This window comes from Lissotriton vulgaris, chromosome 2_1 (assembly GCF_964263255.1).
Source record: "Lissotriton vulgaris chromosome 2_1, aLisVul1.2, whole genome shotgun sequence".
Classification (NCBI taxonomy): domain Eukaryota; kingdom Metazoa; phylum Chordata; class Amphibia; order Caudata; family Salamandridae; genus Lissotriton; species Lissotriton vulgaris.
In genome coordinates, this window is record NC_141687.1 from 1,314,308,794 (window position 1) to 1,314,336,377 (window position 27,584).

Here is a 27,584-nt window from a genome sequence, read left to right on the forward strand (position 1 = left end):
TGACCTAAGACAATACTTTACCCTGTTACTGCCCGCTATGCTAAATGTATCTATATGTATTTAATTTAAATAGGTAACATTAGCCTAACTCACTTCTAACACTAAATTCGGTGACATTTTAGGTAAATGAATAGAAATATATATAAAATATAATGAAATAAAATACATTTGCTAAACCCGAATTACATGTATTACATTAAATTGAATTAGTAACCTTTGGTGACTTGTGATGCTAAGCCTAATGAAAACCCTAACGAAATCCAAAATAAATTAAATACAATTTGCCTTCATTAATTACCTTACCCAGCTATAATGCAAACCATATTGTTTTTAAAGTATCCTTAGCCCGCTACAACCCTAAGGCTAACCATATTGTGTTTTTACTTTAATTAAGGAGAACAGGTACCTTTGTTTAGGAGTTAAGGTTAAAGCGTATAGTGATTATAGGTGTGAGGTTTTAGGCTAAATATACTGGGGTAAGAGCATAGGGCCAAGGCTTCTGGTACAGGGGTAAAGATTTAGCATACATGTTTTAAGGGGTTTAATGCTAAGGAATGCATATCAGTAACTAAACATTTAACAATAACTTAACCCAGATCTTGTCGGAATTCTCATCCTTTTGAGTATTTCCTCTCCATAATATTTGTACCTTCATGTAGTGCCGCACCCATATCACTCATGGTTTGAACATACGATTGAAGACAGACTGACCAGTATCAGCGACTGCAATTCATTTTTCACAGTACTTTGCACATCGGCCCACGCCTTGGGTTAGTAAGACAAAAAGAAAAGAAAGATGCAGTAATCATAAATTGGTACCTTCCTGACTTTTGCCTGGATTGTTTGGAATACCTTTGTAAAATGTAATGCTTGGAACAAACCACACACATTATTTGACAATCTTCTTAATTTTGTAATTCTCTTGCAGGGTGTGGGCACTGTAAGAAAATGAAACCTGAGTTTGAGAAGGCGGCAGAGGAGCTCAGTGCATCCAATGATGTAAGCAGATGTCCTTCCTTTTTTATATTTGGTGGTTCAGATATCTTAGAATTGAGCTTTAACGAGTGTTATGGTCTCTAAGGATGCATAGCACCACAGCATTTATTGTTGTTACCCTTACTTACATATAGTGTTTCCTGTGCAGAAAGAAGGCAACTTGGCACTGTAGTTTTGTATCCTCTAGAACAAAACAAGAGTGGTGAACTTACTTTTCCCCCACTACTCTCTACGCACCATAGGACTTGTTTTCTATATTATTGAATGCTCTAGTAACATGTGTAATTATATAACAAGGTTTTTCTCTATGCCTTGATTTGCTCCTGTAACTGATATAACTTTGTAACATTGTTCATTTCTAATGCTAACCTCATGTAAAGTGCTCTAACACCTCCGGGTCTAGCCAGCGCTATATAAAACTCTTAAAATAAATAAAAATAAAATAAATGGTGTGGACATATCATACGTATAAATGTGGGTGTTTGCAATGCAAAGATTCCCATGTGATGTATGCACCAAAACCCACAACAACTACACTGCCCCCACCTGTTATTTATGTACTTCAGGAACTTCAAAATTAACTGTATCCCTCCCAGTAAGGACAGACAAGACTAAGAGTACTGCAGTCCTTTATTGGTCCGTTCTGTGCATATAAGTGTATGTGAATGTTGACAGCACGCACATAGGGGGATACAGGTAATACATAGACAACCACTTTTGGGGGCATAAAGTCAATGCAGACCTTTTAGCCAACCCTTGAATTATTCATCAAATTGTCATGGGGGTTTCACCCATTGGGACCTTATAACCAATTATATGTACTTATGGAACACAGAAGTTAGTGGAATGAGGATAGCACCTGGATTGGTGAATTCCTTCCTCATCATGGCTTCCCTGCCTAATATTTGCTCCTCCATTAGCAAGGGCAGAGTAATGCATTGATGTGGGTGGACAGGAAATATAGGTATGAAGAGTGAGCTTCCCATTCCCTCCCGTAGGGAACATGCACTGGATTTGGCTGCAGAGATTCCTATATAACGATTCTGTTTATACACCTCTGCTTGTAAACTGCTGTTAAGAGGTGCCAGCACCACATAGGACACAGGTTGGAGGCTCCAATGTGCCACAGTCACCCACAGGGTGTTTGACTGTATGCCATTTCCCAGCATGCCTCCACACCTACCATTCTCCCTCTAGAGCCTGAAGTGATGTTACCATTTGGTACAACTCCTCTTGATCCTTTATGTTTGTTCACCAATATACCCATGAGCCTGCTATCTCGCTGCTCATGATGGGAAAAGTACCTAACTTCACTACTCTCTCATACTACCTATGGGTCCTGCGCCAACCCTTGGGTGTGTTTCGTAGCAGGGCCTTCTTTAGGAAAATTCAGCATTAGGAGCAAAGCTCTAGCTTCATAGGAGGCTTCATCCCCAGACACTCTTTTGGCAGACTGTTCATTCCAGAGCAGTCTCATGCGAGGATGACTTCAGGCACACTCATCCACCCACCTCTTTAATAACATAACTACTCTGTGTACACTGGCGGCCATGCCCTCCAAGCACTCTGGTAATGTCTACTAGGCTGTTTTCTTATGGCCACCTTAATTGAAACAAATGGCATTAGAAGCACTTATCCTACTAATGATATTGACATTGGCGACCTTGTGACTGCATTCATCAGTGCATTCACTTTTGTAGTGATGGGCCCCAAGACAACTTTTTAGACAGCCCATTGGTGAACAGTCCCAATATTTTTTATTTTTGGAAGGCGTCCATGAGTGGAGAAGGCTTGAATGCTGTTGTTCTTGTTTGCTTCTTTTTATTCCCAGTATTTTGATGTCCTGGCTTCTCGTCAAACTTCTTTTGGTCTTTGATGAGACTACAGCAGCACGTGTGGTACCAGTCTGGGAGGCCACCGAGCAGAGTGCTGTCTCTGTACAGTTGCAAAATGACTATGGTTTTGCCTGTTGTCTTGAAGTTGGTTAAAAATGGCACACTTCTTGGAAGAAAGCAAATATGACCTTGAAGTAGAATTTGTGGGATTACAGCAGGCAGGGATATGGAAAGACTGAACAAGATTTCCGACCTTTTTCTGTGACCACTATATGTGTATCTCCTTTGCTTAAGTACCTTTAAAGCTACACAATCCAAATTGGGCAATCATGCCTTACAGACCAGCACAGTGCTGCCCCCTCTCATACATACCAGCCTGCCCTGACTGATGTAGCTTAATAAATAGGTCTTCAAAAAATTTGGCGAGGGTACTCCTTTAAGTTAATTATTTTTTATTCAAAAGTTTAGCGTAAACTCGTTTCATTAATTTATTGCTTCATTGTGATCATTAAATTCCATTTATCATGCACTAAAATGGAAGCATAAGACCTACATGTAATTAGACTTCTATCAAATTGGTTTCCTTAAGAAAAACACCTAATCACAAAAAATATCTTAAACCTAGCACGACTGTTGTCGAATTCCATATACCTCATGTACATAAACTTACATGAGTTCTTTTTGGCTAAACTCGCCGATACCAGCAAATTAAATTCACAAGAATCATGTGCATTTAGTGTTAGCTACTACTAGTAGTTCGACAGAATAACTAATAAGTTGAATTGTAATGAACTTAATATATATTCATTTTAATACTTTAAGTAATTCCCATACACAACTGTCCTTCTACTTTTCCTTTCGTGTTATAATTTACCAAATGTGTTATTCATTGTAATTGGCCATCTAACTGGTATCCAGTTGTCCAAATTTATTGACAGACATTCCAACTGAAACATTCAGAATAAACTCATGCTCAGATTTTGGACTCTTGATCAATATGTATCTCCTCCAAAGTAATCATGATTATAAATCCTCAATTTTAGTCTTAATAACTATTTCTTTATACTTTTATATTCTCATCAGATTTCTTCATAAAATATATAGCCTCATGAAACTCGTAGCTTCTTGCCCCTTCTCTTGTTACATACATGTAAAGCAATTTTATTGAATTAAGGCACCGAAAGTACGTTTTAAAGTACAACGTCTATAAGAAGATAAGTCTGATACCAGTTCAGTAATTAGTAATATAGAACATAAAGAGTTAAGTAACTCTGTTTTTTCTTTAAACAGATGACACAAGACAAATTAGATTTTTGCAACAAAACTATAATATACGAGAATTAGGGAAAGTGAAAAACATCAGAAAGGAGAAAATTTTGAAAACCAGGGAGAAAACACGAGCTTATATGAGGGAGAAAAATAAAATGCATTAAACATAGTACTGAATTTTGTCAGCTAGGTCATTAACTATCGTAGAATTAAAATTAAATATTAAGAATTATCTTTTTGTTCAGCCTCTCACTTGAATTTATTTGAGTTTAAAACCGATCTTTTTACAATTGTAAGAAAACTTAAACTCCCCTAGCAAATGTTGAAGTCTCTTCACCTAATAAAGACACTAACCTTCCACAGCAGAGGGATTCAGAAAAACCCTGTGAAAGAGTTAGTTGATTTACACACTTGGATAACTAGATGAAGTGAGTGATATGAATGTGGCAGCGTTAGCATCAGAATTGTACATTGATTGTTACCGGATGACAGATACAGGGTTAACATTAAAATCTTATCTTCTGTCCAATTTACAGTTTAAGAACAATATTGATATTTTCCAACCATGTGTGCTAGAAGACTTAGAAAAAACTAGGTAAGAAGGCTAAAAGTGACCTCTACCCAAAGGAGAAAGCGAGGCTTTCAGATCATTACAGAAAGATAAACAGATAATTGTAATAAGGGCAGACAAAGGAGATAATGTAGTGGTATTACATTTCTGTGTCTATCAGAATGAAACTGTAAGACTACTTAATGGCAATGAATGCTTTGAAGACAGAGGCAAATGCCCGAAAGCTAAAAAGGAACTATTAGTGCTATTGAATAAATGGTACGAGCAAGGAATGTTATTAGAAGAAAAACACAAATATTTGAGGAGAGAATCACCTACAATACCAGCAATTTATTTTTTATCAAACATACATCAGAATATTCCAGCACCACCAAGGAGGCCAATCATTTCAATTACTAGATCTCTGACTGAACATTCATCATGATACACGTTTGTTTATTAAACCATTGGTAAATACTTTACCTTCCTATATTAAGAACGTCAATGACTTATTTGAATGAAATATAAGATATCCTGTGCTAGGCAGACTGTATCATTGCCTCTATGGAAGTAATGTCTTTATATTCTTGTATATATCAGGAGAAGGGTTTAACAGCCAATAAAAATATTTCTAGAAATGAAACCAGCAAACTATCTTCATAATGACATTTTAGTAGAATTGGCAAAATTTACCCTGAACTCTAAGTTTTTCTTACACCAAGAGTGCCTCTATAGGCAAATTTGAGGGACGGTGATGGGTTATAGATATGCACCATCGTATGCTAACCAGTTCATAGGCAAATTTGAGAGAGATTGCATGGAGAGACCTGACTTGCATAGTCTTGATGTAAATGTGGTTTTAGGTTGTCTTTTCATTTATGACATTTTTTAATCTGGAAAGGGACAACAGACATTTAAAAACTGTTTCATGAGGCTTTAGGCTGAAGTCTGGAATACAGGAGGAAAGCAATATCGTTTTTGAACTGCAACCTATTGTGATAAGAGAAAGCTCTGTAAACAGTTGCAAAAAAAGGAGATGGATACAAACTATCTCCTATATACCACCTCCTCACATCCTAAACACAAGGTTCTTATGTTGACTTATTAAGAGTGGAAAGACTATGCAATAAAGAGGAAGATTTCATGAGAGAAGCAGATGTTATAGGTAAATGATTTGAGAAAATCATATTGTATACTAATGGAACAATACACAAATTAAACACAGAGCAAGTAAAGTAAAAGTGGGTGGAAGGGAAATACTGATTAAACTTAGGGAGGAAGATAGACACAACATTATGAAGAAAAGGTTAGAATGACTGAAATCTACAAATGAGAATGTGGAAGCTTAGAGCATTTTAAGGAAATACTGTCTTTTAACAAGTATGGTATAATATCACAAGAAGGGACACCAAGATTAGGGTTTATGTAACACTATATATTTTTATCATGAAAACTAATGACGATGTAAAACCATAAATAAATTATGTGCATGAAATTTTAAATAATAAGTTATTGCATAAGTCTTTTAAAATTGTGTAAAGGGCTTTATAGGAATAGTAAAGACTATGTTTTAGTATTTATAATTATGATGGGGGTTGGGAGCACACTGCCTCACAGTCCCAGCACAGTTTGGCCCTTTGCATCCTGGTAAATGCAGTACACAGTTCACACTTACTTCAAAATTAGTTGGAGTTTTTCACCAAAGTTGGTGCAGACATTTCTGTTTATCTCTAGACACTGTTTCTGGGTTGAGCCCTTCATCAGCAGAGTGCAGCAGTATTAGAGAGCAACGAAAAATCATCTGGTGTTGCTGGAAATTTTTGAATGTTTCAGGTGAAATGTTTGTCAATGAATTTGGACAATAGGATGCCTGTTAGACAGCTGATTAAAATGAGTAACACATATGGTAAATTGTAACATGAAAGGGTGTAGTGATTGACATAAAACATGGTCTACAAATCCCTCAAATGTATACTAAATGGAAAAGTAGAAAGACAATGCGTATGAGAGATACTTCAAATATTTAAATTTGAAGACTTTTTATGTTCATTACAATTGAAGTTATTAGTTATACTGTTGAACCACTGGTAATAACGAACACTGCATGTGTATGTATCTACGATTCTAGCCAAAAAGAACTTATATGAGTGTATGTACATATGGTATATAAAATTTGACAACAGTCATGATAGGTTTAAGATATTTTACTGATTATGTGTTTTGCTTTTGGAGACCAAATTATTGTTTATTTGCCTGTATATCTAATATTTATATTTTAATGCATGATAAATAAAATTGTATGGCACCCATGAAGCAATAAACTTGCGAAACCACATGTTTGCCTAAGATTTTGTATAAAACCTTTGAATTAAAACAGAGGAATTAACTGATAGGAGTGCCCCTCATCCATTTTTTTAAACTACATTTAAAGCTGCCCTAGAAAACAACCCAGACAATGTTATTTAAAAAATGTAGTGCATGTTGCTTAGTGGAGACTTAGTTTATTTGAGACAAAGCAGCGCTAATATTCCCATTTTGGTCCAGTAGGCCTTTTATGCTGCACCATGACAGCAAGCTTGCCAGTAGACTCGGCACCGAACTTGTAGAGCTCACTAAAAATCTTGCTGCAAGTTTGAAGGACTTGCTCTTGTGCTGAGTAATTCTTATTCTTTGTAGTAAATTCTACTTTCAGCATTTGCAAGCAGGTCAGTCTGATTGGATCAAACATTTCCAATGAGTTATTGGCTGACTAGATTCTAAAACTGGTTGCGGTCATATATGCCTCTGGTAACAGTGGATCTTACAAAAAAGGGAGTACAGAGGGTGGAGGCTCAACAGCTGTTAAATCGTACACACACATTACCTCGAGGAGGACCTGATTTTCACAGAATATTGTAAGAAAATGAGGGTTTGATTGAAACTTTCAAGTTTTTATGAGGACGTCACTGTCAAGATAGAAGCGGAAGAAAAATTAGTCTTTATGTGGTCTGAACAAGCTTGCATACTACTCAGTCTGAAGTTAACCTACAGAGATCATCCAAATACCTCACAAAAGTACTTTGTCTCACCTTTTTGGTCCTCAGCTGAGCGCAAGGCTTAACTCGACAAAAGGTGCTTAGGAGAAAAAGAACCTAGCACAATACTACAAACACAACAGTAAAAGGTCAATGTTGAAAGCACGAGCGATCATGACAATTGTTAAGTGTTTCAAATGGTCTGTGATTGCGGTCCCATAGCAAAGGGTTATTATAGAGATCCATTAGATTCTGTTCTGGTTGAAAATTTCCCAAATAATTACAAGGACAAAAGTTGAGCTACAAGTTGACGAGGTTATTCAGTGGTAAAGGAGTGATTTTTCTAAGATAAGTTGCATTCACGATTAGTGGAAATTAGGAGCAAGCAAATGATGGCTGTGGGTGAGGTTCATACATAGCTTTTTTTACTGCCTCAGACAAGCTCAATGGCGACCCTCAGAACCACTCAAGTGGAGGCGAAGTGGACACAGGCTTTAACAAAAAAGACTGTAGAATATTTTCTGAAAGTTAGCTGACTCTGCCCAAGGGCAAAGTGAGTAATGAGGTTCTGGGATCTAGACGGAATTTGCTTTTGGTCGGTCTGGTTTATGTAGTGAAGCCACACTATCTTCAAATGAGATTGCCACTGTTCCCTCTATAGAACACTGGGATGTTTACACATTATTCCACTTATTTCTGAAAGTTATGTAGCTTTATCTCATGCATCCCAATACATTTCAGTTTTCATCTCTCACTGTTGTCCTAAATGAAAGCAGCTGCTCAAGGGTTCTACCTCTTCTGCTAGTCTATCTCAGGCTACCAAGGTTATAGAGGCAGATTTTTCCTTCACTCACAGGTTAAGAGGATGAGTCATCAAACCTTCCTAGAACTTGCTTGCGTTAGACCAGTGGTTCTCAACCTTTTTGGTTCCTGTGGACCCCCACTGAGTCACTACTGGAAGCTGTTGACCCCAAAGCAATTTGTACCATTTGAATTTCAACCATTAAAACAGTAATTCACAGAAAATACACAAACAAATGCACACCAAAAAAATACTCAAATTGATAAAGGTGTTGTTATTTTATATTGAAAAAAAATGCAAAGGGGGGATTTGGGGGGCTCTCCCCTCAAGAAAAGTTGTGGGAAAATGGTGCATTCTACAGCACATTTGTCATTCTATATTTAATTGTACAAGCTTTTAAAGCATGGTAAATAATTACCTTACTGTGCACCAGAATGCAACAATCTTTGATGGGGCTCTTTACTGATTCCCTCACTATCACCCTCCAACAGTGCTTCTCATTTCTCCATAGCCCCACTGTCACATGTATTTCATATGCTTTATAGCACCTCTTATACGCTTATATGCTTTATAGCCCCTCTGTATGTGTGTGATGTAAAGTGTCAGAGCACTTTACATCACACACATATAGAGACAATGAATCATATGAGTATAAATCATTGTATAGAAAATTTTATATAAGGCAAAGAGGGCTACAAGCTGTAGAAGTCACATGTCATCCATACTGGTAGGCATGGTTTTTAGAATGCCTGGTCTGGAGAAGCACAATCTCAGGGTTCAGAACCTAACACAGTGGTTAGGGTTGACTTTAATAATAAGAATGCATTTCTACCAAAACACCCCTTTCCTTAGCAGCATCAGCATATTAAAAGACTGGGGACGAAAAATAGAACGTATTAACTTGTACCATGCAGTTTGCATGCATCTATTTTATGGCAGTTCATAGCTCACTATGCTGGATTACGATTGTAACGTATGAGCTGCACGGTAACAACAGAATCTCTGTGACAAAAGCAATAACCCACTGACCTATGCACATAAAATATTGTGTTTTGAAATACATGGTACAAGTACTTTGCAGTCGGCATATTAACCATCTGTGCTGCCATAGATGAGTCAAAGCTGCCACTAGACAAAACTCCCATCTATCTCCCGCAGGTACATTAATCACTGGAGTTATCTTGACACTTATTGTTGCCCGAAAAATGCTAGTTATACAAGGAACTTTGCAGTGCTGTCAAAACTGCTGCCTGTGGACCCCCTGGGAATATGTCACAGACCCCTGCGGGACCATGGACCACAGTTTGGTAACCGTTGCATTAGACAATGCTGACCAATAACTTTAAATATGAGGTTGAAGTATACCAGCCTGTCCTGAGATCGGTCACTAGACTGCTGTTGGCGGTTGGAAGAAGGCCTCAGCCCTGTTTCCAAGAAGGTATTTTGATGGAAATAACATTATGCTGTGTCCCCCGTTTGTCATTATGTAGGAAAATCTCTGGTCTAGATTGGTTGTGCTTCCAGCCCATACAGTAGCAAGTGATAATTCTAATAAATTGTGCAAACCTCATCGTCTGGGATGTATACTATTGGGAAGTCCCACCGAATTGTGTTCCGTTACTCAGTGCCAACAGGTCCCACTTCCTGATAGAGAACCAAAGACACAGCAAAGTATGCTGGTAAAATATTGTTTCAAAGGTTCACGTTTTAGAGTAAATAAGTAAGATACCCGAGTGTCATGGCTGAGTCATCCCCACCTCAAACTTTTCTCAAATTTGTAAACTGCCTAAGGAAATGAGCTTTGAGAACAAAACTTTATTGTGAAGTAAGGTTTATGAGGGTGAGGCAGCTTTGTCTCCCAGTAACTTACCGAAAAACCTTCACATATTTAACTAGGTGTGCTTGTAGAAGTAAGGTTTCCGAAGTCCCATGGTGCAGCGAGCAGGAAGAGGAGGTGTGCAGAGGAATGGAGCCAGGAAGAAGCAGTGAAAGGAGGTTGGGGCACCTCTTCTTTTACATAACTTATCAGACTCGGGCACAGCCGGGAGCCTAGCACAGAGTCCCTTAATGTTACAACTTCAAGAAGAGGCAGTGGCCTCAGGCAGATAATTGGTATTTGGTGGAACAGGTTGAGGGGTGCTCAAGTTGCAAGTGAAAGGCAAAACCACCTTACTGCTGAAGGGAAAATCACTTGAATTATTGAACCCATTGCGGGCAATGTTGAAGTAAAGCGCTGTTGCTCCTAACACAGGGGATTTTTTTGTCTCTCTAGAAAGTCACCTGTTATGTTTCTCTAGCTCTCCCCTAATGCCCTTCTTGTAGATGGCTCCACCAATGGCAGATACTTGCCTCATTTTTCTTTCTTGGAAGAGTGAACGTATAGAAGGCCCCAGGGAGCTGAAACTCTGAAAACCTTGAGTTACCTACCCAGAAGTTTATATCCGTCAAGAACCGAAATCCCCCTTTCCAGACCCACCGCTTAAATCTGTTGAGTCTTTTTCTTTGTAGGACCACTTATGCACTAAACCCCAACCAAAATATGACAGCTCACTCTTCCTTGTCCTTATCAGAGGGCAGTTGTTAATCGATTTATTATTGATGAAGCCAAGAAGCATGGTGAATCATGGATTGAGTTGGTCTGAACCGGTCAGTGTGAATCCCTGGAGATCATGACATGGGAAACTCAGGGAGATCAACATGAGGAGAACCCAGTGTGGCTGTTGTGACTGTCTATCGTAGCTCTCGAGTTGAAGCCATCAGCGACTTGTTTAATGATGTCTAGATCACACCAACGGCGTCTTTATAGACTGCCATGTTTATTCTCCTCCTCTGAATAAGTATATGAATTACCTTATTTACACTATACAGATTCTGTTGGAGTTACTTTACAATTTAAATGAATAAAAATACAAATAAATGGCACAGGAGAAATCATTTTTCTGGCACGTAACTAAAACCCCATGTAGGGAAGGCATTGCAACAATATCACCATAACCTTCATTGGTTTTCAATCTGACAAAAATGATAACATTTAAATCTCAGAATATTACCCCTCTCAACCCCAACTGTCACCTTCCAACAACGGTAAAGTGTCTGTCATTAATCAGTGCACACAGGTATGTGAGTGCAGGTCAGTGCCTATTGAGACGCTGCACAGGTGGGAACTTTTCCAAAAGGTAGATTTTCTGTATTTATTCCTACTGCTTTACATTCACACCCTAGAGGACAAACTCTCATTTAGAATAGCGAGAGAGTAATGTTCAACAATCATGTTGGTGCCAAGAAGTCCAATTTTTTGGTAGACCTCCTGGAAATAGCCATGAAGAAAAATGTCTTTCTTTTTAAAAATCAATTTTATTATCAATGTAAAGGTGTAGCCATGGGGGCTACATATGCCCCAAGCTTGGCTAATATATTTATGGACTACTACGAGGAGGAGCACCTTTATGATCTAACCAATCCCTACCTGCATAACCTCGATGTATGGAAAAGGTACATTGATGATGTGCTGATGATCTGGTCAGGGACAGAAGTGGAACTGAATGAATTTTACTCTTGGCTAAATAACAGAGACAAGGATATCCAATTCACAATGGCTTACAATTCGAATTCCATTGATTTCTTGGATCTCACATTCAAGGTTGAAGATGGTCAATTGTACACTGACCTATTTCGTAAGCCGATGGGATGGAACACGCTTTTGATGTATGGATCCCATCATCCCAGGAATCTAAGGGATAACCTGCCCTATGGACAGCATTTGAGAGTAAGAAGGAATTGTTATAGACGACAAGACTTCTTCAAGGCAGCAGAAGATCTAACATCACGACTGAGGAAACGTGGTTATCCATCGAGTTTGCTTAAAAAAGCAAAAAAACGAGCATGGTATCAACCACGTGAACAGCTATTGGAACCAAAGGAAAGGATGGATGAAACAAAGAATCTTGTTTGTGTAACCACTTACAACACCAGGAGTGCTGACATCAAAAAGACAATAAAAAAGTACTGGAATCGTGTGGCGAGTGATTTACAGATGGAGGAGCAGCCGTTGTTTGCATTCAAACGAGGAAGAAACATCAAGGATGTGGTAGTGAGGGCTTTCCTTGATCCACCAAAACAACAAGACCTGAGAAGTATGTTGAATCTACCACCTTTGACAGGCAACCACAAATGTGGTAATTGTAAAGTGTGTGATTACTGTCAGGAAGGATCAAGTTTCACGCATAATTCTAAAACGTACAGACTAGCACAATTCACCAACTGCAACAGTACACATGTGATATATACCATCAGCTGTCCATGTGGACTGATATATGTAGGGCAAACTACACAAAAAGTTAAAACAAGAATCTTGCAACATATGAGTAGGCTCAGATGTAATGCAGTTGGGGCCCCACTAGTTGAGCACTATCACACTATAAACACAAGCCAGAAGAGATGATATGGAGAGTTGTAGAAAAGGTAACTGTTGGCCCTAGAGGTGGATCCTTACCAAGGGCTATGAACTACAAGGAATGCAGATGGATACATTCTCTTAATAGTGTCTTACAGGGTCTTAATGAGAGAGAGGAAACAGCGAGACAAATGGGTCAACTTTGAATGTATAGCCATATAGTCATCTCTGCATCTGCTATTTGAACTTGTTTTACAACCATGTCTGCAAAATGCTTTTGTTATATATGTGAATGTCAATTGTTATAGAAATAGAATGATCATGTCTATGAAATATGTATAACTGGTTAGAATTGATGAATTGATAGATAATCTTACGCAGTATATGATTGAATGAAGTCTTTACTCGACCCTATCCCATTCAACATTCGCTTGTAATTAAACTTTCCAATCTCTAAATGGCCAGATTTCATAATATAAATAGGAAGTTCACAGACTGCTTAACAACGGAAGACATTTGTAAGCATTCCTACATTCAGATAGAGTCACTTCGCAATGTGGAAGTAGGCGTGATCTTTTTTGTCTAGTGTTTGGTTGCTAGGCAACGTATAGGTCGGAGAAGGGAAACGCACTAGTTAACGTACTTCGTATTCCCACACCTGCATTCCAAACAAATCCTTAATTTGGTATTTCTGTACATGTACGCATTTAAAAAATTGGCATACACGACTGCCTGCCACACGTTGTTACAAAATCTCGCTTACGGGGTTAATGTAGTTTATATTTTGCCTTTAAATAAATTCTTTAACTTGTAGGCGGGACCATGCTGCCTAGCTTTTGGTTGCTAGGCAACAGCCACGTCCTCGAGGCTGAACGCGCAGGCTAACTGACATTGTGTTTTCAGACCTGTGATACTAATTAAAACCCCTAAAAGATGATGTCCACCCAATACGAACTCCTAACTAAGTGTGACATATGAAAGCCTCCGCTAATCAGAAAAAGTCACGGTACATAGCTGAAGGAGGCGTGACCGCGGCGTCTAGCTGTTGTTGCTAGGTTACGTCAACGTCCTCGAGGCGGAACGCGGAAGTTAATATACTTCGCGTTCACAGACTCGCCGTCATTCCCTTGTGATCCCGTATTGAGGAACAAAATCACCCCAGCCTTGGTGAGTGCAGCGACTCTTTAGAGGATTTAGACCAAGAACCCACGCGAACGGGTTCATGTGTTCTTACCCGGTTTTTCCGCCCTTTATATTTCAGAGCCCCGAATTCGACTGGCACATAAATAAACAGCAATCATGCCATTTACACGGAGGTATTGAAAAACCGTCTATACTGACTGGTGAGTGTCATTATTAGAGTTTAAACGTTACAATACTCACCCCCTATCCAATAATAGCGACAAATTGATTAATTCCCCGCATATATTAATTTACAGATGGATGGAAGTAAAGAATACGACTTTGGTAAATAAAGAGAAACGCCACCACTTTTAGAAGATACCTGCCTAAGATAACAGGATATCATTAATAGGTGAGAGTTCAGCACTCGTTTTTTCCAATCCAGACTCCTCCAAAGGGTCAATATAGAATATTCAGCACAACTTTATGTATTGTGTTTAATTATACAGATCCAAGATTACAGAGGACACCCCCATCAAATAGAATATTGGGCTGTTCCGTGAAGAACTGGTAAAGTGGTTGAAATATTGATAGACATCACAGTTCTTTTTATTCCAATGTGCAAAATCCAAACCTGATAGTTTTATTCTTTTAAACCTACAGGCGCTTTAATCCATTTCAAATCCCCCGTCCTGAAGAAGACCCGCTAGTGACCCGCAAATAGGGTGTCCATAGGGTCGAAACGTCGACTGAACTATTGGAAGGACCAGCTTACCATGCCCAACAATAATTAGTGAATATAGCATATTGTGTTTGAGTCTCAATTAAATAGGAATCGGCCTTTTGTAATGCCCCATTTTCCTTAATACTTTTCTTATTCACATGTAAATATAATATCACTTGTTTATCACATTGTCACAATATTGTCACATTATGTCACCTTCACAGTGATTTGAACCTATTGCGCCGTATCTTGTGTTTTGTAATAAGTTTTTATTGCATATATTCGAGGTGTCAGTTAGAAATTTAGTGAAAAAATGAAAAATAATTAAAATAATCCTGCCCCTTTCTTGTTTGGTTTTTGCATTACAATGTCAATTCAAGTAGCATAATAAGTAATGAAGTCATGCTTATATCACTGTTGAAGTAAGTAAGATGATTTAAAGCAATTTAAGTTTACCCGAAAGAATCACTGTTGAAATTTCTGGTGCCAAGAAGTCATAGCAGTGGCAGTAGCGCTCTTAACAAAGGTGCATATCATTACATTATGGAAAAAGATGCTTGTGACCATTTTTGTTTTCAGTAGTGCTGTGGGTATTGGGGCACTTCATGTAAAATCAAAGAGAAGTCACAAAGAAGAGTCATTTGGAATCCAACATAGAATATAACCGGCTGAAGGGCTGGGAACGGTACCGTCAAGTTTGAGGAAGAAAAGGTACTGGTGGGGGCTGAGGTACACAGCTGATGAGGAACAGCCAATACCTAATGCAGGCAACAGGAAAGAAACATTTTTCTGATAGATAACATGTATACATACCATCAAGCCAACAGTACCACCGCCCAATTCCATCACTAGCGAGTGAATGGTAAGAAGAAGTACTCTTATGAGGTTACTTCCTTTGAAGATGCAGTAATTACATTATCTACATTAAAACTGTACCCGATAATCTAGACACTTAACGCTTCCTGATGTAAATTACTGGAAGTTCAGTGCCCCTTTTATGGTTAACATTAAGGAAGAGGGATTATTTCATGACCTACTGCCAAATGGAGAAATGATTTCTGAAAAAGAAGTTCTGTGAGTCCTGTGAAGGTCTTGTGACTACGGAGTGAACGAACTTCTGCAATCATTCATGAGATATGTTATCAGATTCCGGAAAGGATCTGTAGGACACAGGTCTGAATCTGTCTTGGGCAGGCTCAGCCTTTCATTCTACCGCGGCTGATAAAGTATGACTCTTAAGTAGGATAATGGTACTTCTGAGGATGGTCAAGATGTATGGAAGCATCACATCATAGTACTGAACTGTAACATTGTGTGATCTTGGGACATACCTCTGTACTGCATACTCTGATAAGTAACAGCTTGAACAGTAAATATGACAAAGGGCAAATAATGGTCCATTTTGAGATGTTGGTCAAGTTCCTAAATCTAATTTTCTGATTCTCTTGAGCAATCAACTGCTATTCATGCTCCCGCCACATTTCAGTAGGTGATTACTTGTGGGCACCAGTGGCTGAATTTCACATTTCAGTAGGTGATTACTTGTGGGCACCAGTGGCTGAATTTTTCACCAAATGCATATTTCAGCCTCCTGTTGCCACTTATAAGGGCTCTGGTCTCATTATTTTGTGCACGAGTGGATCTCAAAGGAATAGTGCCCTGCGAAGACAGTAGTGGGGAAAAGCTGAAGCAGAACAAAACAAAATGAAGAATTATAATCTTTGATATAAAATCCATAGCTGACGGTTCTCGCTTTCCCCAAGGGAGTCTATAAAAATCGCTTCCACAGCCTAAACTCATTGATAATGCACATATCTAACCAAACGAGCACATTCCGTCTTCAGCAATAACAAAAATAAAAGAGAGACTGTTTAGAGTACTGGATTTTCTAAAGGAAAATAATTCAATATATTTAGGACGCCGCTTGGTATATGCACACCTATTCTTATGTTTGTCCCTCGAGGGAAAAGGAAGTCAAAAGAAGCAGCTGAGGGTTCAGGAAATTTGCACATCCATATTCAAAGCTCGGAAAAAATTGATCTTGCTGAGATAACAAAATTATTTCCACTTTCTGCCTTCAAAGTTCCTGCAGTAGTGAACCACTAACCTTGGAGTAGCATGCTAATTAACAAAAGCACTTCAAGGTAGGTGACCCTGGAGGTTATATTGGCCTATGACCGGCCTTCATTGAACCTGATGATTAGCGACACTACGAGTAGCAAAAAAGAGATCTGCAGCCGTGATTCTGTTACGCAAAGCAATATACATGCACACTTCATGGAATACACAAGGTGGATTGATACTGAGGAAAGGGGTGATTGGGCAGCATTGGTGTAGGGCTGTAGGCGGTTATGGTGCACCATCGTTAAAGGTGTTGGTGTTTTCTAGAAATGTTTCCATTTGAAATTACAATACAATGATTAAACCACTGTTGGATATATTGTGCGCCTTATCACAATTCGACCAATGTGGACACTGTACAGCTTCTTTTTTTTTCATAGAAAAAACCCCCACCTCAACGCCTCATCACGGGAAGTAGGCGCTATATAAATCCTCGTGCAATACATATGAATGTACCTTTAGAGTCCGTGTCTTAGGCTGTCTGTCATCTGTAGTACTATGGATCTGACAGAACCTTACTTTCTTGAGTGTGGTCCATTAAAAAGGAGAAAGTGTCTGTGTGCCCTTTTGGCATCCTGATTTACCCACCGATATTGTGACAGAAGTATCTGCCTACCTCTAAACGCTAGAATGTTATACTCCTTTTTGAACCTCGGATATGGTGGCTGCCCTGCAATTGGTTGGCACTGCTCTCTGGTTAGAATTGGTTTTGTTCTACTGCAGCAATATTTGGTCTGGGGTAGGAGCACGTATATTCATTACACATGCGTATTTTCGTAAGCAGATATAATTGCACGGTTGATGTTTTTGCGGTCTATAAGTAACTGTATGACCCCTGTTATCGTAGTCCGCATTTTTGAGTCAGTATGACTGGTCTATATTTGTGAGTTCGTTCTTTTGCCCGGATAACGTCCGTGGGCGCCTCAAAGTGCAACCAGATTCCGGAATATGTGATTAATGATGTTTTTTTGCCCTTGTGACCCTGGCCTGCCTTCTGCTGTGTCCGCGAGCATTCACTCCGCTTTGTGTGTATTAATGACGGTGAGTATGCGATGTGCAGCAACGTCTCTCCATTATTCTTGGGATCAATACATCCTTTGGTAGCGTTTGGACCAAAACTGGGAATATCCACACGCAGGCTGATTTTTCATCCTCTTTTAGACCTGCTTACCTACACCCTCTGGGACAAGCTCCCAAAGCTGTTCAGAGTTCAAACTCAAGCTCCTCTCTATAGCATCATTTCTCTGGAACGGGTTTAGCAGCGTTATTTTGAAATACGTAAATTGCAAAATAGGATAGCAGCATATAAATCAGTGGTCCCCAAAGTCACACCTTGGAAGGTCAATTCGAGCTGTGTTTTTTTTTTGCGCACCACATCCCTGCGGAGGGCTCACTGCATTTCTCTGGTCTTTTCAGGTTCGGTAGAATTCCCAAAACCACATTTCTCCACCAAAGGATCTTCTCTAGATTTACATGCTTGCATGTCCCTTCCATTCACTGAAGAATCCTCATCTCTCCTGGCTAAGCGCCTGCCATCTGCAAAGAATGTTCACATGCCTCTTGCCATCTCAGCTCATTTTGATGACTCACAGTTTTTTTTCCCAGTTTACCGTGCCAGTTTGTTTCCATTATACTATTAATGCACGCCAGGCGCCTGTTTTTAATCCAGACCTCCATCCTATTCTTGAAGTGTAACACCAAGGCATTTTCTTGAGCAAGGCGACAGGATCAGCCAATCATGGCCAGCGTGTTCTCAGTGTAGGTAGTGTGAGGCGTGTAAGATGGTTGTGTTATTTTACACAATCACAATTCAGTAAGGCCTTCTCCTCCGCCACCCTCACCCTGTGTAGTTGTATTTTCAAGGTTCTGACTGCGTGGTGCTTCTAAATGCAGCATTCCATTATAAATGTGACACACAACTATGATGTCTTCCTTGGAGCTATTATATGTGAAGGATACTAGCAGTGAGAAATGGAAGGACCACAAGATTCTTAATGCGAACTGAGCAAACTGTCACACTACTTAAATCCAGCTTTTAATGTACAGCGATTAGATAAATGCTGAACAAAGTACTCCTTGCCTCAACTTTTGGATCTCAGCTAAGCGCAAGGCATCTCCTTGTAAATTGTGTTTAGGATCGAAAGAGATAGCAGCATGTACGTTATTCATACCAGCCATACAAGTTAAGTCAGTGGTGAAAATATGTTCAATTAGGGCAATTAACAAGTCAGTTCTTTTTTTCAAGTAAATGATTAGGTTCCCAAATTAAATGATTTTTAGGGATCCTTCACAGACTATTGTGGTATCAATTATTCAAATAGTTTGTGCCTCATTTTAAAATTACTGGAATGCGGGTCAAAGGTTAAGCAGCAAGATGACAAGATTGTTCTGTGGCAGAGGATCGACCCCTAAGCTAAGTTAGTTTCATAGTTAGATAACATTAGGGAGTTCTAGAAGAAGCTGGCTGCAGATGATGCCCAACTCACGTCCTGCCAATTTAGGGCGAACAAAGCGATACAAAAGGGGATGATGGAAGGAGCGTTTGAGCAAATCAAAACTACAAACACACCATTCTTTAGCTCACTCAGCCACCCCTGTTCAGACATGGCCATATGCAAATCAGTCTGACCCTGTGCCTCATGGAAAGGCTGAGTGAGCTAAAGAATGGTGATGGATTAAACCCAGATCAGTTGACTGGGGGTGAGTGTTTGATTTGCTCAAACTCTCCGTCCATCATCCCTTTTTGTATCACTTCTACAAAGTTGTCATTTTCTTTCCTTAATCATTTGAATCTTTTCTCAGTTTCCTGCGTCCATGACTGTAAATGGTTCTGCTGGTGGTGTTTGGGTATTGCTTCCAGACAGTATCTCAAAGCGGTGGTTAGGTGTGGGCAGAATGCACAAATAAATTCCAGTCTACTCAGATCAGATGACCACGAGTAGTGCTTTGTGCATGTAGATGCTGTTTTTATTCAAAAAAGTATAATTAAATTGCATACCTTCAGTTCTACTGATTGGATTGTGGTTATTCTGGTGTCATTTCACTAATTGAATTATACTGTATTTTCTTAGATTGGTTTGGGATTTTTCTTGTGTTGTGTTTTTACTTTATTACTGTTTGTGTGTTGGATATATATACTGTTCACATTGCCTTTAAGATAAGCCAGGCTCTACCAGAGGGTTAAGCTCAGGTTAATTTAGTGACTTTGTGTGGTTCACCTTGACTAGGATTGTGGTTGTGGCTTCTACCCCCCTCAACCAATAACCCAATTTCTTACAACTTGCTTCCACACACGCTCAACTAGGTGTAAGAGGATGGTGCTATCTACTTGTTGTGAGTTGATCTGTGAACGGAGGTGTTATAGTTGCTTCATATGCAGCAAATTCAACTTTGTTATTGCAGTTACCTTCTCTTGGATTAAGGATAAAAGCACATATGAGTTTGTATGTATTGTGAACGTCTTTGCTTTAGTATTTTATGACAGAAACAATGCTGTAGGATTGTTTGGCAATTATGGAATGTCTCAATGTTTTGCTAAGAGTAAGGTTTGTTGTCTCCCCCCCCCCCCCCCCCCCTCCCCCCTCCAGGTTCATGGAGTCTTGGCAGCAGTTGATGCCACTGTGCACAGAGGGCTGGCTGAGAGATTTCACATCACTGGGTTTCCCACTGTGAAATACTTTGAGGATGGAGAAGAGAAGTACACACTGCCGAACCTCAGGACACAGAAGAAGATTGTTGAGTGGCTGATGAAGTAAGTTTAATGGGACTCTTGTTGGAAGCCATATCTTGGCCCAACAGTCAACTTCCAATTCTTGTTGGAACGGATGTATATTTGAGGCTTCGTGTTCCAAGTAAAACCATAAATGAAGAAAAAAATGTCAAAGTGGAAATGATCATAACATTTTTGTTTTTTATGCTTCAGGTGGACATGTTATTTTTATTATAGATTTCCTTGTGCTTACCACTTGTATGCACCGTTAAGAGAAGCCTCAACTCGAATTTATTTTGGGAAATTCTCATATTTACAGTGAACATGTTAGTAAATGTGATTACTTTTAATTGTGTGTAATTGTTTAACATGGTTGGGGGTGCAGAAATGCAGAGGACACGGGTGCCAGCACCCTCTGTGGGACGTAACCCGAGACCCAGAAATATTTTAGCTAAGGGGCTTATGAAAGCGCACCAAAGCCTGGGCTCTGCTCTGGAGCAAAGGCACCATCAGTGAGAATTTTAACTTTTCATTCAGAAACGTCCTGTTGCTGCTCAACGAAGTAGCGTGGCCACAGAAGGGTGGTGTTGTAGGTATCTCTTTAACATAGGCTTCACACTACATGGGGATTTGACTGTGGTGGCAGTAAAGTTTTCAGGACGCCCCACTGTTCCAGAGGAGTGTGTTTATCTGCCCATTAGCACTAGGACTCTGGCATCTGCAAATGTAATGCAATCTCCTCCCTCACAGCTTTACTAATTAACCTTTAGTTGGTTCCAAAATGAAGGCTGAAAAATACACAAGTTGCAATTACATTAAAAAAAAACCTGTTTACATAGTTATGTGCCCCATTGTCCTGTATGGTACTTTACCACTCCTTACTTTTCAGGCACCAGCATGCTGCACTTTGGTACATTGTTTAACATTGTGAGTAGGAAGTGAAAAGCACAGCATGCTTACTTTGCTACAGTGTTATCTGAAGGAGGTATACAATCACTTGGAATGTTTGTTCTTAAATGTAAATTAAATGTTAAATATTTTAAATGAAAACCAGCATTGGCAATGCCATTTGGTTTGAATTTTGTGAGTGAATCGTGAAAATGTTTTATTAAGCTTTGCTAACAGGCAATGCAAGTATAGCAGGGGCAGCAGCAGGCCAAGCTTTTCTATATCAACACAAAAATTAGGCGCTGATATTTGCGGCTGGATGAATTTGGTCTTTATGCGGCAGGCGGATTGCGGCGCACATCTGAACTACGTTTTGCTTCCCTGGAGAACCGCCTAAACCAACTGAAATCTGTCTGTTTTTCTGGTTCACCTGCAGAGCGGATTAGGTAGGTTTTGGTAATCTACTTTCCCTCCACAAATGGATTAGAAAAATTAGGAGAGTCTAGGAGAGTGTGTGTGAGAGTGAGAGTATGAACGTGATTGTATGTGAGTGTTTCTTTTTTTTTTTTTTTTTTTTTTTGGTGTAAAAACTTTTATTGATGTTCATCATCCATTTTACAACAAGACAATTACACAGTAATCATGACAGGAGAAAGGAACAGGATGTCCCGTAGTAATACACAGCTATTTAGCCGACAACCCTCTGGTCCGGCAGCAAAGGATGAGGATGATACGGCAGACCATTAGGAGAGAGGCATCGGAGTCATGAAGTTTTACTTTTTTTTTTTTAAATAGCATTTTTGTTAACTGTTTCATGTATAAAACGTTGAAAAACAAACCAAACAAAGTGGCTCAATAATAGTGCTTAGATGCGAAGCAATATAGAACAAAGACGCTAGTAGAACACACCGACCCCCCACCCAGGCCTAACCCCTCCACCCCCCGCAGAACGTGAGCAGGAGTTCCCATGATATGAGTACAGTATTAGTCTTGCCCCGTGGCAGCCCACAGGTTAGCCAATCATCTCCTCCTCATCTTCCGAGTCTTCGTCTTCAGCCTCCTGAAGCGGGTCGCACAGGTCCCCTCTATATCTATTCCAGGCCTCCCACACCCTGTTCCATTTCCTTGGGTTTGCTCTCACTTTGTAGACAGTTCGTTCAGTTAACATCAGTTTGTCCATATTTTGACACCATAGCGACAAGGTAGGTAACTCAGCCACCCCCCACCTCTGTGCCATATCACGCTTAGCCATCATTGTTCCAATTGTAACCCACTGCTGTTGTCTGAGGTTAAGATCAGTGCCCTCCCAAACATTCAAAAGACAGAGGCGCGGTTCGGGTGTGAGGGAGGTGTCAAGGGCCTGGGAAATCGTGCGCATGACCTGTTGCCAGTATCGGGCAATGAGAGGGCAGCCCCACAACGTGTGCAGTAGAGTGCCATCCTCCCCACATCCTCTAAGACAACGAGGGGAGTCAGCCCTGTGCATTTTGTGTAGGGTGGTCCTCGTGTAATACGTTCTGTGCAGTATTTTCAATTGTATGAGTCTGAACCTTGCGGAAACCCCAGCCTCTCTCGGGGATGCCACAGCAGCGTTCCAGTCCGTCTCATCCATAGCGCCCAACTCATCCTCCCATTTTTCTCGCAGGGTCTGTAGGGGGTCAGAGAGATTGTTCAGCAATTTACGGTAGGTGAGTGAGGTGGCTTTCGTTTGCATGTATTCCGTGAGGAGCCGGTCTTCTAGGGGCGAGGATTCCGGGATTGTGGTTCCCGGCTCCAACACCGCCAGGAGAGCGTGCCTGATTTGGACGTACCTATATGTTTCCGTGGGGCCCAGCTCATATTGTTGTTGAAGTTGCTCGAATGGTATCACCCCAGTGGACGTCCAGAGGTCCCCCACTGTAGAAATGCCTATGTTGTCCCATTGGGTGAACCCTTTGCTGGTCCTCAGGCAGCCCAGCTTTTTAGTGTCCCAAAGCGGGGTAAGCTTCGTAATGACTCCCTTCCACTGTAGCTTGGTGAGTGCCCTGTACCATAGGGTGATCGTGTGTTTAGTGGGGCCAATCAGGTTCTTGAGTAGACTGTGGTTATAGAGGGGGGCCAGAAGACTCTGTGTCCCGAGTTGGGCCCTGTCCGCCATGTACGCCGGGTCAGTGTGTGGTGCATGGATCCATTGGTTAAGTACCTTAAGTTGGGATGCCCAATAATAAAGCTGTACGTTCGGTAGCGCAATGCCACCATCGTACCAGCCGCGGTTCAGTTTGAGGTGCGCTATCCTCGGGGGACGCCCACCCCAAAGTAGAGTGGTAACCATCGCGGTAATCTTCTGGAAGTAGGAGGGCGGAATCACGACAGGCGCATTCTCAAAGACATATAGGAGGCGCGGGAGCGCCATCATTTTGAACAGCGCAGCGCGGCCTAAAAGTGTGAGCGGCAGGGACGACCAGTGCCGCACGTCTGCCTTCAAACGGAGGAGGGGGGGCGCTAGATTTCGATTGGTGAAGACGGTCATATCGTTAGTGACATGGATACCCAAATATTTGAAAGAAACATCTGTCACCACCAACGGACAATGTTCCGGGAGGACTGGTCGAGGGCCCTTCAGTACATAAAGGACCGACTTCGTCCAGTTAATTGTGTAACCAGAGGCCGCACCGTGTTTGTCACAAAGCGCCAATAAAATCGGGACACTCAGTTCGGGTGCTGATACGTACACCAGCATATCATCCGCATATAATGATATCCTATCTTCCCAGGTCTCCGTCCACCTGATGCCCTTCAACAGTGGTGTCGTTCTGAGGACGATCGCGAGGGGTTCAAGGACCAACGCGAACAGCAATGGGGAGAGGGGGCAGCCCTGGCGGGTTCCACGCGCCAAAGAGATCGCACGAGAGATATGGCCATTGGCCGCTACGTGAGCTACTGGGCCTGTGTAGAGTAGTCGGATCCAGGATAGGAACTTCGGACCGAAGCCCATCCGGTGCAGGACTGCGAACAGGTACTGCCACTCCACCATGTCGAAGGCCATCCTGGCGTCCAGCGACAAGATGGCTGCTGGCTCTGTCAAGGAGTGTGCACGCGCCAACGCGCCGTGTACTCTACGGAGATTTAATGCTGTACTCCTGTGGGGCATAAAGCCGGATTGGTCCGGGTGGATCAGTTGGCCAAGGTGTGGGGTCAGTCGATTAGCGATCACCTTCGCCAGGATCTTCGCCTCTGCATTGAGTAGCGAGATCGGGCGGTAGGATGCACAACATTCTGGAGGTTTCTCAGGTTTTGGGATAGCTACTATCGTTGCCAGGCGCTGATCCAATGGCAGCGTTCCTGACTCACGACAGTTCTCGAACATGGCCAGTAGCGGTGGGCCCAGTGTGTCGGACATCGTTTGGAACCATTCGATTGGGATCCCGTTTGGGCCCAGCGCTCTGCCCGTATGCAGTGCGCCTATCGCCATACGGAGTTCCTCCACTGTGAGATCCGCTTCCAGCTCGGTTTGCGCCTCCGGCGTTAGCCCCTCCACCTCAATCTCTTGGAGCGCCAGTTCTGCCTGTTCCGGCGTGACCACCACTTCTGGGGTGTAAACTGATTGAAAGTGGTCTGCCAGGAGGTCAACTATCTTGGGAGGGTGCGTGTGAAGCATCCCCGCGTGGTCTTGCAACTGTAGGATTTGCCTGCCTCCATCCCGTTTTTTGTCCAACCAAGCCAGCAACTTGTTGGCTTTGTCGCCTACATCATAAACTCTGCATGCCGTTGATTCGATCCGCTCTAACACCCTTCGGCGGAGAAAGTCGTCGTGTTTTAGCTGGCAGAGAGTCAGCGCGTGCCTGGTGGCCTCTGACGGTGTGGCCATGTGAGTCGCATTTGCTTGTTCCAATTGCAGTTCCAGTTCGACCATTTCCAGTTTTTGTTTGCGTTTATGGTCGGCTATGGTCGAAATGGCCTGGCCCCTGAGTACCGTCTTGTATGCTTCCCAGAGAACCGTCGGCGAGGACACCGACCCGGAGTTCTCCTGGAATTAAAGTTTAGTGGCAGTTTTAAGGGATTTCGGATCGGGGGAGTTTTAAGATAGCTAGGGTAGATGGGAAAGAGACGCATGCGGGCCGTGGTAGAGCAGGACAGTGTAGCGAGCAGGGGAGAGTGATCTGAAATACGCCGTGGTGCGATGTGTACATTGTCAAAAGTGAGTTTACCGCCCCCCAGTGTGAGGAAATAGTCTATGCGCGACAGGCAAGCATGAGTGGAGGAATAGTATGAATAGTGGCGATCAGTAGGGTGAAGCTGCCTCCAAATGTCTACCAGACCCTGTGCCTCTAAGAAGTCCCTGAATTTCGTTGGGCCAGTAGGAAGGGGGCGAGCCGGGAACCTGTCCATATCAGAATCAGCCAATGCATTGAAATCTCCGCCCACTAACAAATCCCCTTCCGGGAGTTCCAAAAGAAATTTACCCAGGGCCGGAAGTGCCGATGAATGTAGCGCCGGCGGGATGTACGCAGACACCACGTTGACGGGCACGCCCTCCCATTGTCCACACACCGCCGCGAAGCGGCCATGTTGATCTGTTTTTGTGGAGTGGTGAATGAAACGTGACGTTCTTTTTACCCATATCCCCGTTCCCCGGGATCCCGAAGTAAAGTCTGAGTGTATCAGCATGCGGTATCCTCGCCTATCCAGGGCTTTGGAGGCAACCCCCACTAAATGTGTCTCTTGGAGGAGGGCGATATCACAGTTCAGTCTCTTAATACATTGTAGGACCAGCCCTCTCTTCACTTTATCACCCAACCCCCGCACATTCCAGGACACAACCCGAAGCGGTGGTACCGCCCCCACCCCAGTGTCATGCGTTACTACAGCAGGTCGCGGGGGATCCGCCATATTGTGGTCAATCGTACAGTTGAGTGCCCTAGAGGGCGGGGCGGAGGCATAACAGATAGGGAAAACCCCAAGCCATTGTAACTAAGCGTGTGAGTGTACCGATACAGTGATCGAGGAGCAGAGGCAATATACCCGGTGTAAGGAGTACGGTCAAGCGTGAACACCAGCAGTTCCAAGACAAGAAGTTGAGCCAAACATTTCAAACTAAATAACCAACACAACCCCCCCATTCCCAACAACCCCACCCTCCCTGCTTCCCTGCTACACGGACTCCAAACTGCCCGCCACCCCAATCTAGCAGAGTGCTTCAACCCGCCCCAAAGAAAACACACAGTTACTTGCTCGTTGGGGGTGAGGAGCGCTCCGGAATCAGCGGCCCCTCATTCCCTCCACGGAGGCCCTCGGCCCAGTGTCCATGACGGTTCCAGCCACAGTACCAAACTTTTTACAGTGCACACACGTGGTCAAGGGTCCACCTCCAGACTCAAAGCAGTTTCATCGCGTATCGGAGAGCTTCTGCCACTGTTCGTACCCTCGGCCCCTGCAGCGGCGGAATCAGAGTGAGGCGAGCCGGTCTTAGTCCGTCCAGGGCGACGAGAGTGAGAAGCCGGACGCCAGCCGTCCAGCCAGTCTCGCGCAGTGCTTGGGTCATCAAAAAACCATGTCCTGTTTTCCGCCACCACCCGAAGCCTGGCTGGGAAGATCATAGAATATGGGAGTTCCCGTTTCCTAAGTTCTCTTTTAATGTCCAAGAATGTCTTTCGCCGCCTGGCCACTTCCGCCGTGTAATCCGGGAAGAAAGCCACCGTTGAGTTAAGAATTTTCACTGGCGGCGAGACACGTGCCGCCTGCAGGATGATGTCCCGGTCACGGAAGTTAAAAAGTCTCGCTAGGATAGGCCGCGGCGTGACCCCTGGTTTCGGTTGACCACCCGGGACTCTATGGGCTCGCTCCACAGAAAAGAAGGCCGACAGGCCCTTGGGTTGAAGATGGGTCTTAATGAGTTCCTCCACATAGAGATCCGTAGCCCTCACACCTTCTGACTCCGGAACGCCAAGAATGCGTACGTTGTTTCGCCTGGAGCGGCCCTCCTGGTCGTCGAGCTTGTCCTTAAGGTGCTTGTTTTCGGCCATGACCGCTTCCATGGCCGTCTGCAGTTCCGAGACATCCTCCACCAGCGACTTCGTGACGAGCTCCAGAGAGCCTACCTTTTCCGCCATTTTATGAAAGTCAGCGCGGATTAGGGTGATTTCTGTTGAGATGCAGCCCACCGTTGCCTGGACCTGTGTGAG

General features: G+C 42.2%; 1 protein-coding gene across 1 annotated transcript in view; it reads left to right on the forward strand.

Moving 5' to 3' along the window:
* PDIA5 (protein disulfide isomerase family A member 5) overlaps nucleotides 1–27,584 on the forward strand; it is a 1,005,467-nt gene that overhangs the window by 730,230 nt on the left and 247,653 nt on the right. Inside the window, exons 12-13 of the mRNA XM_086957073.1 lie at nucleotides 929–999; nucleotides 20,414–20,577. Of these exons, the coding sequence (XP_086813199.1) occupies nucleotides 929–999; nucleotides 20,414–20,577 (235 nt within the window). The remainder of the gene's footprint in view (nucleotides 1–928; nucleotides 1,000–20,413; nucleotides 20,578–27,584) is intronic.